This window comes from Cucumis melo, chromosome 9 (assembly GCF_025177605.1).
Source record: "Cucumis melo cultivar AY chromosome 9, USDA_Cmelo_AY_1.0, whole genome shotgun sequence".
NCBI classification, from domain to species: Eukaryota; Viridiplantae; Streptophyta; class Magnoliopsida; order Cucurbitales; family Cucurbitaceae; genus Cucumis; species Cucumis melo.
Window position 1 is genome coordinate 24508761 of NC_066865.1, and position 19035 is coordinate 24527795.

A 19035-nucleotide genomic window follows, 5' to 3' on the forward strand; every position below is an offset into this window, starting at 1 on the left:
CTTTTCCAAATTCTGGCTAAACATCCAATTCAAGGTTAAGATGTCACCAATTATCTTCTTTACAGTCAGAATATTCAATCTCTTCCTTCCAATATTAAACTTGAAGAAAAAATAAAAAAAAGAAGCATATAATGATTCATTAATCATTTTTCTTTTTATATTTACTAAAATATCAAAAGACATTTTGCTGCAATTAAACGACAAAGAAGAAATTCCCTTTCGGCTTTTTGACCCACAAAACCAAACATATCGAGTTGATTGGTATCCCATCCCTAATCCATCACTCAAATGATTGCATTCTTTTTTTCTTTTTTCCCTCTCTTTGTATCTGTAGAAAATGAAACCCCATATTTGAATTTTGTTTTAAGTTATAAAGTTTTTTTCTCTCTTTAACTTGTAAATTTGTTGTTTAAAGTTGATTCACTCTAAATAAATATCGAATGTCTAATAGATCGTTATATTGCATTGACCGTAATATAGTCATATTTAATTATTTGATTGTGTACGCTTTGACTTATTGAAGTTAACCAATTTCATATATAATTATTAAAAGTTCTTAATTGATTTGTATAAACCTATATAATCACTTTTGAACTACAAACTTTTAAAAGCAACGAAAAATTTAATGCTCACCAACCTTGGAAATCTAAAATCTAGACCTGTAATTTAATTTTGTTTAAATCTCTATTAGATCTTAACTTGTTTTGTTTTCTAAATTTATAAAAAAAATCAATCTTATTCTCTAATCTATCACTTTTGTCTTTGTTATTAATATTAAATCAATAGCGTCCCGATCGATGTATCATCGTAAGATTACCATCACCTTTCCATCCTAAAAATGTATTAATAACCATTATTTCAAGTCGGTTGATTCCCAAATCTCCATTGGCAACTTAGTTACACTTACACCCCATCAACCATGTGGATATCTACTCAATTTCAATATAAAAAGTCACATCACTTATTCATTAATTCATTGAAGGAATATTAACCCTAAACACTAAAGTTATAATAATCATTTTCTTGAAAGTCAATAGATAATTTTAAAAAATATATATGTATAAATCAAAACAGAGCAAATATCATCATAATTTGTAGATATCAAAACGAAATTTTAAACCTTTGGAAAATTATAAAGTTGAATCTATAGCCATTTTGACTAAAGGGAAAAAAATTATTCTATTGGAAAGACAACCCCTATCTTGGCCTCTTCTGCACTCATCAACTTCACATCCCATATAATAATATTCCTCCACCTTTTATTCTTTATTTATACTTACAAGAGTAAAAGAAATTTTTAAATGCTAATTCTAAATTATTTCTATATTAAATTATCTATTCACCGACAAAATGAAAAAAAAAACGATGTTTCATTGTTTAATTAATAGTTATGTGATTAAAGTAATAATATAGTCAAATGAACCATTTAGAATGAAAATAATCACGAATTAAAATATCACTTTTGAAACTTCAAACCTCAAGAAATAATAGTTTGTTTTTACCTGAAATTTTGTTCACTTTATTGAAATAATTTATCAAATATCATATCTATTAATAAATTATCATATTATTAATCATAAATATTTTAGAGAAGTAAACAACTAATTATATTTTGTAACAAAGAGAACAAATTTCATAAGGTATTTATTATATTATACTAAAAAAAGGAAATATAACTAATATCTCAAATTAAAAAAATAAATTGATTAATTAAGTTAGACTTTTATTTTAACCACAATAATATATAATTTCAAATCATTAGAATCATTAATCAAAAGTTTAAATTTTGGGTGTCGGTGGTGTTGTTTTTTTTTTTTTTTTTTTTACTACAAAGCATATTGTAATTCATAGTTGAATTTCTTTCCAATTTTGGTAAGTTCTTTTCCACCACCTATATCACCAAATCTATGTAATTCATTCTCAATATTTATGGTACATTTCAAAACCATAAGTGCTTTCTATTCAATCATTTTGAGTTCATATATTATTGTAGTTGTTGGCACATATTTAGCCCTTAAATAAAATAATTATGCAAACCAACTCTTTATCTTTAAAGTAAGATTTATTCCATTTTTACAAATAAAATTTGATTCTAATTTTTTTAGAATTTATTCCCAATTGTATCTTTAGCATTTAGACAAATTTCATTATAAAGGTTTAGCCATTGAAATTGCTTCAAGACTGCCATTTTATTACCTCATTACCATTTCTTTTTCTCGATAGATTTGTTACATTTGAAGATGAAAACTGTTTCCATCTTTTTATTTCTAGAGGATAATTATAACATATAACAATTTTATGAATAATAATTTAGTATATAACAATATTTTTTTAAAAAATGTAAACATAGCAAAATCTATCGACGATAGACTTCTATCGCTGATACTTTTATGGTTTATTAGTGATAGACCAATATTTGAAACATAGTTTATCAATGATAGACTTCTATTACTGACAAACTTTGACGGTTGTTATATTTGTAACTTTTTAAAAATATTGCTATGTACTTAATTATTTTGAATCTAATTGTTATATTTGCAACCATACACTCTTTCTATTAGCCTCCCTCTTTTTTCACTTCTCTTATTAACATATTATCACAAAGTCGAATATTGATTGAATCCGAGGTTCGAATTCAAATTTTTCTACATCTACAAATTCTTTTGCATTGTGTTATTGAATTTGATTGTTGAATTTTTAACTGTTCCAAAATATATCGACCGAACTCCAATTGGATCTATACAATGGGTTCTTTTATCATGGTCAAACATTGAGCCACTACTTCCTCCACACCTCAATCCCACGTACAATCTCGATTAAAAAAAATGAACATTTGATTTGATATTTATTATTTTTTGATAAATAAAAGTCAATGAACATCTCATTAATTAGTCTAAGGTACGGATCTGGACCCTTTTCCAATCGATTTGTATGCTCATAAAATATTACATCAAATTGTTTTTTAAAAAAGGAAAATGTGTAAAATATTTCTACAACCTTACATTACTTATTAATAATGGGAAGAAGATGGTTGGAATCAATAATTTTTAGAACCTGAAAATGTAAATGCAAAGACATGGGACCCTTATTATAAATCTCCATCAACCCACAATCAATTTATTTATATTTTTCAAAAAAATTGTAGTAATAAATCAATCCCAACATTTTCAAAATGTGTAATAATTTAGTTTATTACACGTAATTACGTTCAAATTTGCAAAAACTCTCTCATGAAAAATATTTTACATCAAGATTAAGTATCAACAACTTGATTTTTTTTTTTTTTAATTTATAAGAGAATATAATCTAAAATCAATCTATTAATCTACGTGTATAATTGATAATTATCTTTTTTTAAAATTTAGGTACTTATATACAAAAAAGGAAAAAAAAAAATAAATAAGGAGGAGAAGGTGATTGATAATTAAGAAGAAGAAGAGATGTAGGGGACATAAAGCCATTCATAAATATGAGCCTTCACGTGATTTCTTTTCTTTATTTTTCTTTTTCTTTTCCGTAAATGGCCCTTTGCTTCTGGGGACTCTGTCTCTTTCCCATTCATATTTATTCTGCTCCTAATTTACGAACCTACAAGGAAAATTTATATATTTGTATAATTGTGTGTGGGGGTACTGAGGAGGTTTGGATGTATAGTGTTTGGGAATGTGAATAGTTGATGGGGAAATTTCGAAGGGAGTTTTCAATTGGGGAAGGGCAATTAGTGTTAATTAAGGTTTGGGTTCTTAAATCAGTATTTAATTTTTCAAAAGAATAGAAAGAAAGATCACAGCTGGCTGGTTATTAAGGGCCCGTTTGGTAACGTTCTTGTTTCCTGTTTCTTGTTTCTGTTTTCATTTTTTAAGAAACAGAAGTGTTTGATAACGTTCCTTGTTTCTCGTTCTCAAAAAAAGTAGAAACGTTTCTCATTTTATAAAGAATTATTGGGAACAAAAAAAAGTAGTTTCTTCTGTTCCGTTTCTCAATTGCTTTTATTGGTTTCCTTTTTCTCAATTTATTTCTATTTGTTTCCTTCTCCTTTTTCTCAATTATTTTTTTTTCTTTCATTTTTCTCAATTATTTTTATTGGCTTTTTTTCTTTTTCTCAATTATTTTTATTGGTTTCCTTTTCATTTTTCTCAATTATTTTTATTTCTTTTATTTTTCTTTTTCTCAATTATTTTTATTGGTTCATTTTTCTTTTTTCAATTATTTTTATTGGTTTCCTTTTCCTTTTATCTCCATCGTCTTCTCCAAATAATCATCCTCTTCCTCTTTTACTCATCGTTTTTCTTTGCACACCGTCTTCCTCTTCACCTCTCACCGTCTTTCTCGATAACCCGAACTCTTCCTCTTCGTCGGATCCATAGTTTTTGCCTGATTGTTCCTCTTCGTCGGATCCATAGTTTTCATCTTTCTCTTTGTACAAATCTGGATTTTCGTTGTGGGTTTTTCTCTAAAGCATCATAGGTTAAGAGTTAAAGGTTAAATTTTGTTTTGTTTCTTTTAATTCTGAATATTGAAGACATAATAACTTACTTTAAAATTAATATTAAATTCTAGATGTCACGAAATAACGATGAGATTGTAGAAATTGATGGATTAAAAAGAGAAATTGCCTGAGTAAGAGATGATATTGCCAATCAAATTTGGTAACATTTGAAGGATAAATATAATTTTATGTTTATGTTATTATTTTTATTCGTGCATTGATACTTCTTCGTATTAAATGAATAAACTTTTGATAATTTTATTTGTTATGTTTGATGGATAGACCTATATTTTTGTTTAATGTTTAATTGAAGTAGATGTGAAAAATAAAAAATAAATCTAGAAGAAAATCAATAAACAAGAAACAGTTATCGAACACTTTTTTTGTTTCTGTTTCTTTTTTTTTTTCAAGAAACAAAAAATAGAAACAGTTATCAAACGCATTACTGTTTCTTGTTCTAAAAAAAGAAGAAACAGGAAACAGGGAACAAAGAACAAGAAACAAGAAACAGAGAATAGAAACGTTACCAAACGGGCCCTAAGTTATTACCCTCAAGGGAATGGACAAAAATAAATATTACCGACTCCTGGTCACCGTCTTTTAGGTATTGGTTGTAAACTTGGAATAAGAACCTAAAAAGTTGGAGCAGATTTTGTGTTGTTGTTGTTTTTTTTTTTTTTTTTTTTTTTTTTTTAAATTTATTCATAAAAAAAAGTAAAAGGTGGCAAGGAAGAAAGAAAAAGATGATGGAATGAAAATGCATCAACGTGTGAAATGTAAAATGAAATGAAAATGAAAGTGAAATGAAAATCAAAGGTGTTGAGTAATTTCAGGCTAATGACTCTCCTGTGAACCCTCAAATTCCATAAGACTAAATCCCCTGTCCTTCTCTCTCTCTCCCTCCCTCTCTCTCTCTCTCTCCGTTTCTCTGTCTCTCTCTCACCCTTTCCACCTTTAGAAATTTAATGAAGAAAAGTTATGATATAATCCACATCCATTCCAGAATCCAAACTGCCAATTCACCTTCCTTCTCTTCTTCTTCTTCTTCTTCTTTGTGTCTTTGTATTACTAGTTTATTCTTCAAACAAAGTTGAGGCTTCTTCTATTTTCTTATCATTTTGTTGGGTAGGCTGTAAATCTTTATCCTCCACTCACTTCCCCTTCTCTATCATGGCTCAGTGTCTCAACCTCCTATCTCCAACTTACACATTCTTCTTCTTTTTTTTATAACCTCTTCCTTTACCCTCCTTGCACCTTCCTACAGCTTTCTCTTGATATCAATCACTATATTTTAATCCTCCTTCCTCATCCCGTTGTTGATAAAAAGTGAAACAAGCTCTCTTCTTGCTTGTAACCATGGTCTATATTTGCTTCACATGATACTCTTCTTCTAGCCCACGGTTCAGAAATCAGAACCCTTTTCAGGTTCCTCACTTTCCTCCTTTTCTTCTAGAATAAACTAATGGTAAAGGAAAAAGGGAACATCTTGAAAAAGAAAATGGTTGTTTTGTTTGTTTTGTTCCATCCGGGTCGGTTGGATGTTGTTCTTTTATTTATATCTAACCAATGGATTGTTGTTCAAAGCTAATGAGTCCAAGTGATTTGATGTGTTTTCTTTTTCTTTGTGAAGTTTGAGGGTGGCGTAAGTGTAGGAGGCTTGATTCTTGGTAGTTTGTCGTTTCAACTTTTGGGTTGTATTCGTGGTTTGAAAATATAAAGCAACTGCTTCTTCTTTTCAGTGGGTTTTTTAGACAACAGATTAATTTAGGTATATTTCCACTCCACCCAAATTTTCCTGCTTAGTTTTGAAAAATTTTCCCCCCAATAGTCAGTCATGGAAGAACCCAGAATCAAGAGTGGCTAGTATCAAATAACATTAGAACTCAACAATCCAGAATCAAGATTGGCTAATATGTGGAGATGAACATGATAATTGATATATATATATGTGATCTAGCTTCAAGTTTCTACCATAGATTCAATGCTTATTTGTTAATAGTCAATGCTTGTTGAATGATTTTTCTAGGAGTTTGTAAAGAACAAAAGTTGAAAAAATGGCAAAGGATTATAGTGGCTCACCAAAGCATCACCATCTCGAGTCAAGAAGGAAGCGGGTGACATGGATTCTCGCTGTCAGTGGACTATGCATTTTATCATACATGTTGGGGGCATGGCAGAGCACCACAACGCCGATCAACCAATCGGAAGCATATGCCAAAGTCGGTTGCCCCGATCAAACATTCCCATCCACCAACACACAATCCAAAGCCCAGTCCTCTACACCGACGCGTTCGCTCGACTTCCAGAGCCACCACGGAGTCGAAATCAACAATACCATAGAAGCAGTCACCAAAACGATCTCTCCCTGCGACATGTCGTTTAGCGAATACACTCCCTGTCAAGATCCGACCAGGGCAAGGAAATTTGATCGGACTATGTTGAAATACAGAGAGCGCCATTGTCCTGCAAAGGAAGAACAACTCCTCTGTATGATTCCAGCGCCACCGAAGTACAAAACGCCGTTCAAGTGGCCGCAGAGCCGCGATTATGCTTGGTATGATAATATTCCTCATAGAGAGCTTAGTATTGAGAAAGCCGTACAGAATTGGATTCAGGTTGAAGGCGATCGTTTCCGATTTCCTGGCGGCGGCACGATGTTCCCCCGTGGCGCCGATGCTTATATTGACGACATTAACGAGCTGATTCCTCTTACTACAGGGAAGATTCGGACCGCCATTGATACCGGCTGTGGGGTAACTGAATTTCTTCATTTCCCAATTGTTTCTTTGTCGAGTTTACACCGCAACAATTTTCGGGCAATTATTTTCTTAAAAAAATTAATTAAAATCTTTGTTCTTAATGTTTTCATGTTTTTTAGTTGGTAAAAATGATAAGATTCATTAATGCTCAATGTCATTATTTATTATTAGGTATGAATGAAATCTTTAACCAAACTTTTGAAAATTTTGAAGATATAGTTATAGTTTCATTTTTTACATTTGTCATTTGTTGTCTATTGAAATCGAATGTTGGATCTTTCGTTCGCATAATTGTTGTACCGAAAAATTGATTAAATGATTTGTCATTTATGGATGTAAAGTGGTCAAATGTTGTTGTTTTAAAAGGTAGAAAATGAAATTTGAGTTATGTGGATGGACAATTATTGATGTGTTTTGGGTCATGGTACCCTACTGACTTTGGTTTTGTTTTAGGTAGCAAGTTGGGGTGCTTATTTGCTTAAGAGGGACATCTTGGCCATGTCCTTTGCCCCAAGGGATACTCATGAAGCTCAAGTTCAGTTTGCTCTAGAGCGTGGAGTTCCTGCTATGATTGGTATCATGGCTTCTCAAAGACTCCCTTACCCGGCTCGTGCTTTTGACATGGCTCATTGCTCTCGTTGTTTGATTCCCTGGGCTAAAAATGGTAAGACCTAGTTTATTTGTAAACACTTTTATTTCTCAAGACAAATACAAAGTAAAAAATAGGGACATTCTCTAACGTGATTGAAGTCATCGGTGAAATGGTTCCATTGAACTTTATTTACAGATGGGTTGTATTTAATCGAACTCGATAGAGTTTTGAGGCCGGGTGGCTATTGGATTCTCTCCGGCCCCCCAATTCGTTGGAAGAAATATTGGAGAGGTTGGGAAAGAACACAAGAGGACTTGAAAGAAGAGCAAGACTCCATTGAAGAAGTTGCAAGGAGACTATGCTGGAAGAAAGTGATTGAGAAGAATGATCTTGCAATATGGCAGAAGCCCCTCAATCACATCCAATGCATCAAGAACAAGAAAGTGTACAAAACACCCCACATTTGCAAATCAGACAATCCTGATGCTGGCTGGTATGTGCTTCCAAAGACCGCCCCTACCCTCCAACATTAATTCTTATCATCATCATGCTTTTTGTTGGAATGACAAAGTACATGATCTTGTTAAACTCAAGTTGTATTCATATTTATCTTATTTAGGTTGTACACGACTTCTGGCCTAAGATTTAGAAGGGTGCGATATGTAAATTCTATAATCCTAGAGGCGCCTCTTGATCTATAATCTTATGTTTTCCTGTTTATCTTTGATTTTTGAGTTTTAACACCGGCTAATTGCTCCTTTCTCTCCTGAACTCAGGTACCGAAATATGGAAACTTGCATTACTCCATTGCCAGAAGTAAACGACTCTGAGGAAGTTGCTGGTGGGGCAGTTGAAAATTGGCCGGAGCGAGCATTGGCTGTACCACCTCGAATCAGTAGAGGAACAATACCAGGCATCACCGTGGAAAACTTCGAAGAAGACAACAAACTATGGAGGGAGAGGATTACCTATTACAAAAAGATGATCCCATTAGCACAAGGACGGTACCGAAACATAATGGACATGAATGCAAATCTCGGCGGATTCGCAGCCGCTTTAGTGAAGTTCCCAGTATGGGTAATGAACGTTGTCCCCGCAAATTCAGACCGTGACACTTTGGGAGTAATATACGAACGTGGCTTTATCGGAACATACCAAGATTGGTGTGAGGCGTTCTCAACATACCCGAGAACGTATGATCTAATCCATGCGAATGGCATATTTAGCATATATCAGGATAGGTAAGGCTGAAGCAAATGATCAGATAAAAACGATGAAACTCTCTTCATACTCATCTGTTTTGATTGATGAAAAATGGATTGTTTTGTGAAATTGCAGGTGTGATATAACTCAGATTCTATTGGAGATGGATAGAATTTTGAGGCCAGAAGGGACAGTAATTTTTAGGGATACAGTTGAAGTATTGGTGAAGATTCAAACAATATCAGATGGAATGAGATGGAAGAGTCAAATTATGGATCATGAAACTGGGCCATTTAATCCTGAGAAGATTCTTGTGGCTGTTAAAACTTATTGGACTGGTGAAACCAACCAACAACAAGAGAAACAAGCTTAGTCTATTTTTTAAATTAAGATTATCAAAGAAAAGAGTTTGTTTTGTTTTTTTTTTTTTTTTCTTTTTCTTTTTCTTTTTTTGAATTTTACTCTCCACATTTTTCTCACTTAGGTGTGTGTACTTTTTCTTCTATTTCCTGTTCCCATTTTGTAATTTTCTAAGTAATTTTTTCATATAAAAATATTTATATCATTTGGGACATTTTGGAATTTTCTTTTAATCATACATATTATGACATTCCTATTAAAAAACTAAGGGAATATGCATATATTGGTTGACAATTTGAAATTTGTGTTACGTAGCGGTTGGATTAGGAGGACGTCAATACTTTTAATTTATATCCTCCAATGGTTGGAGATATGTAAAGTTTTAAATCTATGTTAAAGTGAACGATTTATTCTCGGTTTCGAATGATTTTTATCTCTCTTTCCTTTTCGATTAGATAAGATTCTTTAGATTTAAAGTGATTACCACGAATAAAAAAAAGTCTTATTAATTAACCTACTTTATCAAATCAATTTCTCAATTCTTTTTTCTTCCTTTTTAAAGCAACAAATCAAGAAATTTTTTCAAAAATATAAATTATTTAATCTAGAGAACATAATTGGTAAAAGATAAAATTTATTTTTCATTTCAACAACTTTCTGTCAATTTTAAAGACAATTAAAAAAAAAAAAAAAGATGACTAAGGATATGGGCTGCATTTTAACAATTAAAAGCCCAATAAGATGATCTACATCTAAAATTTTGAGATATCCACAGTATCATACTATATAGTCTAATATTTTGGGTTTAATTAGATATTGTGGACTATTCTTAAATGAATTATGTATTTTGGCGCATTCATTTGTGTCTATTTTCCTTTTGAAATTTTAACAATAAATATGTGTGAATAATTTGAATATCTATCTTGATACTTGATTAAGAGTACATACCATTAGTACTTAATTTTGGTCACCCATAACCAATTTTATGTTCTTTAATTTGATGGGTTTATAAATTAGGTTTATGCTACCAAAAGTTTGAAAAACTAACTTACTTAATTAAACTTTGTCGATGCTTATCTCACAAAACTACCAATTAAAACTTAAGAAACTTACTTTTTATTATTCGCACATTAAATCTTAACTCAAAATAAAAAAATCAATTATATTAGTAGGAAAAGTTCAAAAATATAAAATCAAACATTTAATTCATTTCGAACCATTAAGGACGTGTAATACCACACAATGTTCTTTTCTCTTCTTCAAAGTTAAGTGTTATCTCTCAAAAACTTCTGATTAAACTGATAAGATTAGAGATACCAAGATAACTCATTTAACAAACTATAAAATTTGTTTTCACAAAATGTTGAGTTTATCGACTAATTGATGGTGAAATGATCCGATATAAAAAAACTTTAAATAACTATGTAATAACGTTAAATTAGGTTGGAAAAGCAGTCTCGGTGTTGTCATTGGGTGGAGAACAACGTGGCTCAGTTGGAAGTAATAGAAAGAAGTAGAAATGGTTAGGGGGGTGAGTTAGCGGTAGAACTCGGGTTGGAGAGAGAAACGAGAGAGAGAGATTACGTGTGTGTGTGCGAGAGAGAAAGAGAACGGAGAAAAGGTTACGTAAATGTGAATCGACTGAAGAAGAAAGAAACAGCAATTATCTCTCTTTTTCTTCTCTCTCTCTATTTAGCTTCTCTAGCGGTGGCCTACGGCTACGAGATTCGCCCGTCCTCTACCTTTGGGGACTTCCACCCTCATCAAAGATCGGATTCATCCTCGTCCCAAACGCCGGAGAGTTATGGTGGACACCGACAACATGCCCGATTCCTCTCACAACCTGGAGGATGAAGTTGGGAGAGTGGTTGAGCAGGCCAAAGAGTTGCATGAATCTGCTGCATCTCTAATCTCCAGAACAGCCATCGACGAACAGTCTCTCCGCCAACGTGCTCTCTCTCTTGACTCTTCACTTCGCCGTCTTCGTTCTTTACTCAATTCGCTTCAATCCAAGAAGCTTGTGGACTCTAAGCTTGCTGAAAAGGTCTATATCTTTCTCAATTTTCTACGCATTTGATTTGGAATCTGTCGTTCTGAAATCCACGGATCGATTCATCTTTTTTCTTTTTTTAATTCTTTGTTTTGGTGAATCAGCTGGAAGATGACTTGCAAAGAGCTAAATGTATGATGACTGACGGAGAGGTTGCATCGTTTCTTCCTGGGAAGCCGCAAGGTTAGAGTTATTTCCTTTTGTATTTAGAGATCGTGAATTGATGTCATTTTTTCTTTTGAAGGACAATATTGTCAGGATTGGTGTTCTTATGCTTCTTGCTGCATTTAGTGTCTGAATATGTAATTTGATGGCAGGGAGGTTCTTGCGGATGTTTCTGGGACCTATAAATGTGCGTGCTTCAAGGAAAGATGTTCAGTTGAAAGTTAAAGAGGAATATAACAGTTACAGGGTATGAATTTCTATTACTTTTTGTACTGTACAATCTCTCATCTTTCCCCTTATTGCATGTGATACTTTGCAATTTGACGAAAATTTTCAATATTTAGGGCTAAGGCATACCTCGAACTCTCCGAAATTAGTGCTTTGTTATAAGAGTTATTTTCTCACTCACTTTTGTAGTTTACTCGAACACTTTTGTTAGATGATCTACCTCTATAGGGTCAGCAGCCACCAACTGCTGACTGAAACATTCTTTTTTTTATGCATTTGGATAATGAAGCTTCAGATGGGCCTGATTAGTTAATTTTACCCCCTGTCTAGATTTTGGGTTATTTACCGGTTTTTGTTAGTTAGAAACAAACTGTCATTCATAGGATGGAATTTACAGTATGATGAGCTTTCTTGAACAGGTTAGTCTCCGTAGGTTATACAATTATGGACTTGAGTTTTATAGAAAGGAATTTACAGTATGATAAGAATGCGTCCTCTAATCCTATGCCAGGGGAGTTATGAAGGTTTTATTACAAATGGAACAGATAAAAGCAAAAGTTTGATCAAGTTGTCTTTGGATCTCGACTTAACAACCTAGCTTGATAACTTTATTTGGACGCCTTCCCTTTTATGTGACTACCAGCTTAATAAAATTTACTGATTTCTGCGAAGCTATGCCATCTTGTCAGTAATTATTTGAATACTTATTCAGCTGACCTCTAATTTTTAGAGCACATCTTCTGTTGTTAACTGTCATAGAGTGAAAGGAAACTTTGTAAGTACTTGCCGAGAGTTTTTGCTTTCTACCTTTTACCTTTTTCTCTTAAATGTACAGTTAATATTCTGGTCAATTCCAATCTTGTCTTTGTAATAGGCTAAACTACAGTTGGAGACATAGTTGACTTAAAGATTTTAGAGGGGAAGTCAAAACAAGATCACTTATTGCATTGTTTTGTTGCCAAGAAATGTTGGAAGGTCTTATTTCAAGTTTTGTACCTACAAAATCATTATGAGTAATATTATCCAATTTCTATGTAGAATCAAGTCTAGACTTTAGAGGCAAAGCGAAACCGTTATGACAAATGAAATTATAACGATTAGAAACTAATAAATATTTTGGACAAATTTACCAAGTGGCGTGAGAGGTGGATGTAGCTAAATGTCTCAAGCAACTTATTGGTATTCGTAATCCTCTTTCTTTAGTAATTACTACATGATATTTTCTCAGTTTGGGGTGCTCTGGATATTCTTAGGTTAATGGTATTTGTCAAAATGGTTTTTTTTTTGGGTAAATTCTATGTAATTTTAGCTTGAGGTGCCCTCATGTTGATCTCTTTCAAGCAGGACAGGACTGCTCTTCTTTTTCTCCTTTTCCCCTCTCTGCTGCTTGTTCTAAGAGGCTGGGTTTGGGATGGATGCTTGCCTGCATTTCCAGTTCAACTGTACCAGGTATTTTTTTTTCCAAATCGGTTTTCTTTCTCTAATTGAATATTTTGTTGCATGCCGAATTCGTTTCTATACGAGTTTTCATGGCTCCTTCTTTGGTAGTAGGAACTGTGAAACAAATATGTTTTGATTCACCAGATAAATATAATTGTTTGTATCTACTTGGCATGCGTCTGAGTCCTTCACCACTGATAGTCATTCCTTTTGTAGTTTTTTTGGGGGTTGCTTCGACCTTTCCTTCTTAGGGTGTTGCTTTGTTCTTTTCTTTTAATATATCCTCATCTCTTATAAAAGGAAAAAAAAATATTTTTTTTCCGATAAAGAAACATTTCATTGAATAAATGAAATAGGGAAAACCCAACACCTATAGGCGATTACAAAAAGCCTCTCCAATTTTAAAGGGAAAAAAAAGAGAGAAGTATAAGAAGTAAAAGGAGACTCAAATGTACATCAATTATAAACATACAAACTGAAACTATAAATTTATCAAAAGTGGAGGCAGAGTCCCTGAATAAACGACCATTGCATTCACCCCAAAGAGCCCAAAAAAAACAAACACAGCAAGGCAAGCCAAATAGTCTGCTTGGTATCACCAAAAGGATGACCCACAAACAAAGATGGTAAGAGATCTAAAATAGAGTTAGGGAAGAAAATGACCAACCAAAGGCATCCATGATAGTAAGCCAGAAATACCGCGCAAAGGAGCAAACAGATGAACAGGGGATTGAGAGTTGTGGCAACATAAGATGCACCAAGAAGGAGAAGTAGACATATAAGACATATAAGGAACATGCTTCCCATTTTCAGTTTCTAATCATCCAATTTCAGGCTTCTCATTTGATGCAAAACTCGAACCAAATGTGCCTAGATGATCTAATTTCTTGTTATTTTGTGCTTTTTAATGGAGGATGTCTCATTTGTTCTCTTACATCTCTATTAATGATGCAATTTTTGAATTCTTGTTTTTTGGGCATTTATAGGTTTATCTTCATATGGTGAATTCAATGCCTTGAAAAACAACTTATATATTCATTTAAACTCAACACATCATTGTTCTTTCCAGGCATGGCTCTTGTTCCTATACACAGGATTGGCATTGCGTGAAAACATACTAAGAGTCAATGGCAGTGACATTCGCCCTTGGTATGTGTGCTGCAACTTTTGCTTTCGTTGCTATGCTGCTATTCATTGTTTTATTTTAAAATAGTCTTATGATAGCTTTGACTTTGAGTATTTAAGATTACGAGTTTTTTATACTTAAAAAGTATTTGTAATGAGAAATCAACTTTCATAGAGGATAATGAAAGCAGTACAAAAGAGAAGGCTACACACGTGAAACCAAACAAAAAATCATTATTTGGTTCTTGAGGGACTATGGACATTCTCACTGAGTCAGTCTTATTCCCATCTAGTTCTACCACAGTTAAGATGGTGGATGGTGGGTGAATGTAATTGGTCTAGTATTTATGGGCCTTCCAGTTGAAGGTAGAGAATTGATTTTTGGAGCGAGCTTTCTGATCTGCAAGGTTTGTGTACTTCTATACTTCTATGTGGCTTTTGGGAGGTGATCTTAATGTCTAATGAGCCCCGTGAAATTTCTTCTACTATGGGAGGCTATAATAGATTTATCAATTCCTCTAAGCTCATAGACCTTCCCCTTCCTAAATGCCTCCTTGGTTGAACTTAAAGGTCTCCATCTCATGTCATTTGGTTATCTCCAAAAGGCTTGATTCACACTATCTTCAATTGTCCCTTACTCTTATCAAATAAGGAACGTCAAATATCTGTGATTATGCCTGTGGGCACAATTTGGCTGTCCTATTTAAAAGCCCTCGAAATTACTTTTCTTATCACTTTATCACTCTTAAGAAAGGAAAAGCAATCATATTCTCTTTCCCGAGTGCTTTTGAAGCAAAAGTTGGGCATTAAAAAGGTCACCACTTACAATGAATGTGTTCTCTTGTCACTGCATATGTTATAATTTTTTGTTTATATTTCGTGCTCAATGCAATGTTGTCTATTACACCAGAGTTTTATATAATCTTATTCTGTCTTTTGATACGGTGTGTATAGGATTTGTACTTTATCAATGCTTTTGTAGAGTCATGGTATAACACAGACATTATGGCGAAGCTTTTTATTATGGCGGGTTGATAGATTATCACTATTATGCTCTATGATCCCTTAGTTATACAAATGTTATGTTGAGGTTCTCGAGTCATGATTTTACAGGTGGATCTATCATCACTATTGCGCTATGATTATGGCACTAGTTAGTCTTACGTGGGAGATCAAAGGACAGCCAAATTGTGCCCAAAAGCAGGTTTTACCAATTGTTTATTACCTACTAAATACATATCTACTCCAAGCATTAGATTAACAGTACAGTTTCAATTATTCTCCAGAGAGGTGTACAACTCTTTCTACAGTGGGCCATGATGCAAGGAGTTGCAATGCTTTTACAAAATAGATATCAGCGGCAGAGGCTTTATACTCGGATTGCTCTTGGAAAGGTGCCATTTGCTACTGCAATTTTTTTACATTCAACTTCGACATGGTACATTCTAATTTAAGTTGATTGTTGCATCACCTCCTATGACTGGAGCTCATTATCTCTACCCAAGGCACCCAAAATTTTAAGCATCTGATAATAAACATTTATGAATTTTGCATATGTTTTAATTGTTGGTCGGTTGTAGTTGTACAGTCATTTTATCCTATCTGTTGATTTCCCTGTTTATTCTTTTTATTACTAGGCTAAGAGAATGGATGTCGTTTGGGGAGAAACAGCTGGTGTAGATGGTCAACTATGGATACTGTGTCCTATACTCTTTATCTTACAGGTGACATAAGCCTCAACTTTTTCCATCTTCCAAAATTTTCATGGCAGTTGAACAAACTACAAACTGTGAAGACTTGATTTTTTGTGGCAATCAATGTTAATTTCTTACTGTTTTAAGCAACTTGTCATTCAGTTCAAACTAGCAGAACCGTTTTCCTATTTAACTACATTTCCTCTAATTAAAATTAAGTCAGAGGGCATCTTAATATACCCACCTTTTCTTTACGTAGTTCTCCTCATCTTATGAATTGGAGTCAAATTACGAAAACACCTCTTGACTCTCTATCATTTGTATTTAGTTAGGAAATTGATTATATGTGCCCAAAATTCTTTAACTACATCTTTTCTGATGGATATTAAAACTTGTCGAAATTTTCAATCTCAAACAAAAACTTTAGAAGGGCCAAAATCTCAATGTGTTAACTGAATTTTCCATTTTGAAGTTCAGTCTTTCTGGTTGGATTATAAAAACTACAAAGCCAGTCTTTTAATACGCTGTTGCTGTTTAGCTTCTCTGGAAATTTTGAGCATAATTGAAAATGGTATTCTTTTTACTGTTTCCAATTTTAAAATGGTGGCACAGTGAATTTATGATGGCCAGTCTGAACCATCTTGGCATCTCACATTATCTGTCAGGCCAATTACTACCTAATGGAACTCTAATATGAGGCATCGTAATATATTAATTTATTTTTCCTTGTGGAGTATTTAACAGGGCTTTGAGGCATACGTTGGCTTACTTCTCCTCAAGACTGCATTGGTGGGTGTGGTGCCTGAATGGCAGGTGATGAATTGTTTTCTGTTTCTATTGGTTCTAATTCAAAATAATATTTCAAACTTACCAAAAAGATTCTGAATATCCTTACATACAAACTGGTGGATAAATGTAATGTCCCGTGCAGGTACTATTTTGTGGATTCCTTTTGGTTCTAATGGCGGTCGGGAACTTCTCAAATACAGTTCAAACCTTAATGGTAAAATCAAGATTCAAGGCAAAGATGAAAAGAAGCAAGAGCAAGCAGGAATTGGCCCAGACCAATTAATACGTAGGATTACTTAAATCAACAACTTGTAGGATCTATTCTTTACCTTTTCAGGTCTTGAATATGTTTTGTCGAAGCTGATCTGTGAGAATTGTCCTTCCCCCCTTTTTTATATCATCATTTTGACTCAATACATTTTTATCATGTAAAGTTGGTCTTGCATAGGTTCTTCCCCGGAGAAGTTGATGGAAGTGCTTCTAAGCGCAGGACTCGTGTTCCAGTTACCATGTAACATTCTTCTCTTTTCAATTGCTTTTCATTGCAAGCTAGTGAGTGAGTTTTTGAATCCTATTGTAATTTCAGTTTATCGTATTAATTCTAATGGAAAACCAACAGTTTGGACGTTTTCAATATCAAAGTTTTTGTTCCTTGTCATTTTGGATAGTCTTAGGTTAGCAAAAAATGTAATCAAGAATTGAACGTTTGTCTTATTTTTCCTTTCTCTCCATGTTCGTCTTCCTTTGGGTAGATCTTTCAGCGTTGTCGTTATCGAAATTGGGGTAACATAAAACTTTGTGAGCTTACTGCATAGAAGTTTTGAGCCAAGTTAAACCCGAAACTAAAACCACCTTTCCGTTTAACTACTGTCTGCCGAGTATACTTGATTATGAAGGCTGAATGCAACTTTATGGGAAAAAAAAGAGTTTAGCTGTTCCATTATCGAGTTGAACAGAAATTGAACAGAAATTCTTGGGTTCAAAATTCATTGACTGATACCGTAGAATTATGACATCCTCAATAGGTTTTTTATTGTACTTGTAAATGGTCTTCCATAATTTTACATGATCTTTGTAAACCTTGAGAAACATTGTAATTAAATGCTTCGGATGAAATATGTAATATTTTATCTTTGCTTTGTGGAGGCAGGATTGTACTTGGTGACTTTTTCTAGCCATCATTTTATTAGATGGACATGCTATAAACTAAGATGTTGGTAGCAGTGAGTAATAGTCTGAAAATGTGGCTAAGGTATGAACTATGAGCACAGGACTCATAAGTATCAAGATAAATAATTCGTTAAGGCGAGCAAATTCGATATTATTTGGTGTTGAGAAAATTTGTAAAGTGATTTATGAAGTGCCACACAAGCTCTAATTTTGTCCAACCTAGGAGGTGAACACTTATACTTTCTCCTCAAGTTAGATCGTTCAAAATTAGACCTTTTTTGCGAGAACTCATAAGTATAAAATAAAAGAGAACAATAGAGTGTATCTTATTATAACTAAGTTACTTTTCATTTCATATCAACTTTGATCAACAAAAATCTATACTTAAATCATAACCTCAAATTTTAACTAAAATCAGATGGATATCCCTCTTGATTTCAACAGTACTCTTTGCTAGTTTTCTCAAAAGTTTCCATTGTGGCTTCACATGGCACAAATTTCTCGATCCTTTTGTTCACTATATGATATATATATATATATATGTATATATATATATATATATATATATATATATATATATATATATATGTATGTATGTGTATGGATCGTTCTTAAATGATGCAAGGTTGATAACCTAACCTAAATCTTATGTGGATAATGATATGGATAATCTCAAGAGGGTAGCATCGGCTTTTGGATTACTAATTTATCAACAATTGGCTATAAGAAATGAACTAATTTAAATCTAATTAGAGAAGATTGCAACACAGGTTTGAAATTCAGTGCAAAGTGGGAGAAGAAGAATATGAAAAAGAAGAGAGGAAGGTGAAAGAATGATGTGAATTTTCTAACCTTAGCTGAAAAGGGATGGAAGGAAGAATAATAGAGGATGATACCTCAAGTGAGCTGATCTGAGATATGGCCCTTTATTCTTCATCTCAGTTTCCTCTTTACTTAAATTTTGTATTTGG

The 19035-nt window shown here is 33.2% G+C and overlaps 2 protein-coding genes across 7 annotated transcripts; both read left to right on the forward strand.

Annotated features, from left to right (window-relative positions):
* The first annotated feature begins 5334 nt into the window (after positions 1 to 5334).
* LOC103482891 (probable methyltransferase PMT18) lies at positions 5335 to 9617 on the forward strand. Of its 2 annotated transcripts, XM_008439266.3 has the most exons (7): positions 5335 to 5914; positions 6120 to 6257; positions 6516 to 7242; positions 7702 to 7912; positions 8036 to 8333; positions 8617 to 9081; positions 9179 to 9617. In XM_008439266.3, exons 3-7 carry the CDS (start codon positions 6544 to 6546, stop codon positions 9414 to 9416), a joined length of 1911 nt encoding a protein of 636 aa, XP_008437488.1. In that variant the 5' UTR covers positions 5335 to 5914; positions 6120 to 6257; positions 6516 to 6543; the 3' UTR covers positions 9417 to 9617. The 2 variants fall into 2 exon arrangements, with proteins under 2 accessions (XP_008437488.1, XP_008437487.1); XM_008439265.3 differs by lacking the exon at positions 6120 to 6257.
* Positions 9618 to 10919: 1302 nt separating this feature from the next.
* Positions 10920 to 18043, forward strand: LOC103482892 (uncharacterized). Of its 5 annotated transcripts, none has more exons than XR_001761837.2 (12): positions 10920 to 11447; positions 11558 to 11636; positions 11771 to 11865; positions 13191 to 13295; positions 14356 to 14435; positions 15525 to 15615; positions 15698 to 15805; positions 16049 to 16135; positions 16850 to 16918; positions 17037 to 17180; positions 17329 to 17405; positions 17647 to 18043. XR_001761837.2 is itself a non-coding variant. In XM_008439267.3 (10 exons), the coding sequence occupies exons 1-10, from the start codon at positions 11208 to 11210 to the stop codon at positions 17175 to 17177; spliced, it is 1095 nt and encodes a 364-aa protein (XP_008437489.1). In that variant the 5' UTR covers positions 10922 to 11207; the 3' UTR covers positions 17178 to 17535. The 5 variants fall into 5 exon arrangements, 1 of the variants encoding a protein (XP_008437489.1); XR_001761838.2 differs by having other exon boundaries at positions 17343 to 17405; XR_001761835.2 differs by lacking the exon at positions 17647 to 18043 and having other exon boundaries at positions 10921 to 11447; positions 17037 to 17261; positions 17343 to 17401.
* Positions 18044 to 19035: the final 992 nt, after the last annotated feature.

Excerpts from the sequence above, each read along its gene's own strand:
- LOC103482891 (XM_008439266.3), top strand. The coding sequence starts at position 6,544 with ATGGCAAAGGATTATAGTGGCTCACCAAAGCATCACCATCTCGAGTCA. Across the intron at positions 8,334-8,616 it reads GACAATCCTGATGCTGGCTG|GTACCGAAATATGGAAACTT; the intron begins GTATGTGCTTCC and ends TCCTGAACTCAG. Across the intron at positions 9,082-9,178 it reads TTTAGCATATATCAGGATAG|GTGTGATATAACTCAGATTC; the intron begins GTAAGGCTGAAG and ends GTGAAATTGCAG.
- LOC103482892 (XM_008439267.3), top strand. The coding sequence starts at position 11,208 with ATGGTGGACACCGACAACATGCCCGATTCCTCTCACAACCTGGAGGAT. Across the intron at positions 13,296-14,355 it reads TTCCAGTTCAACTGTACCAG|GCATGGCTCTTGTTCCTATA; the intron begins GTATTTTTTTTT and ends TGTTCTTTCCAG. Across the intron at positions 14,436-15,524 it reads GGCAGTGACATTCGCCCTTG|GTGGATCTATCATCACTATT; the intron begins GTATGTGTGCTG and ends ATGATTTTACAG.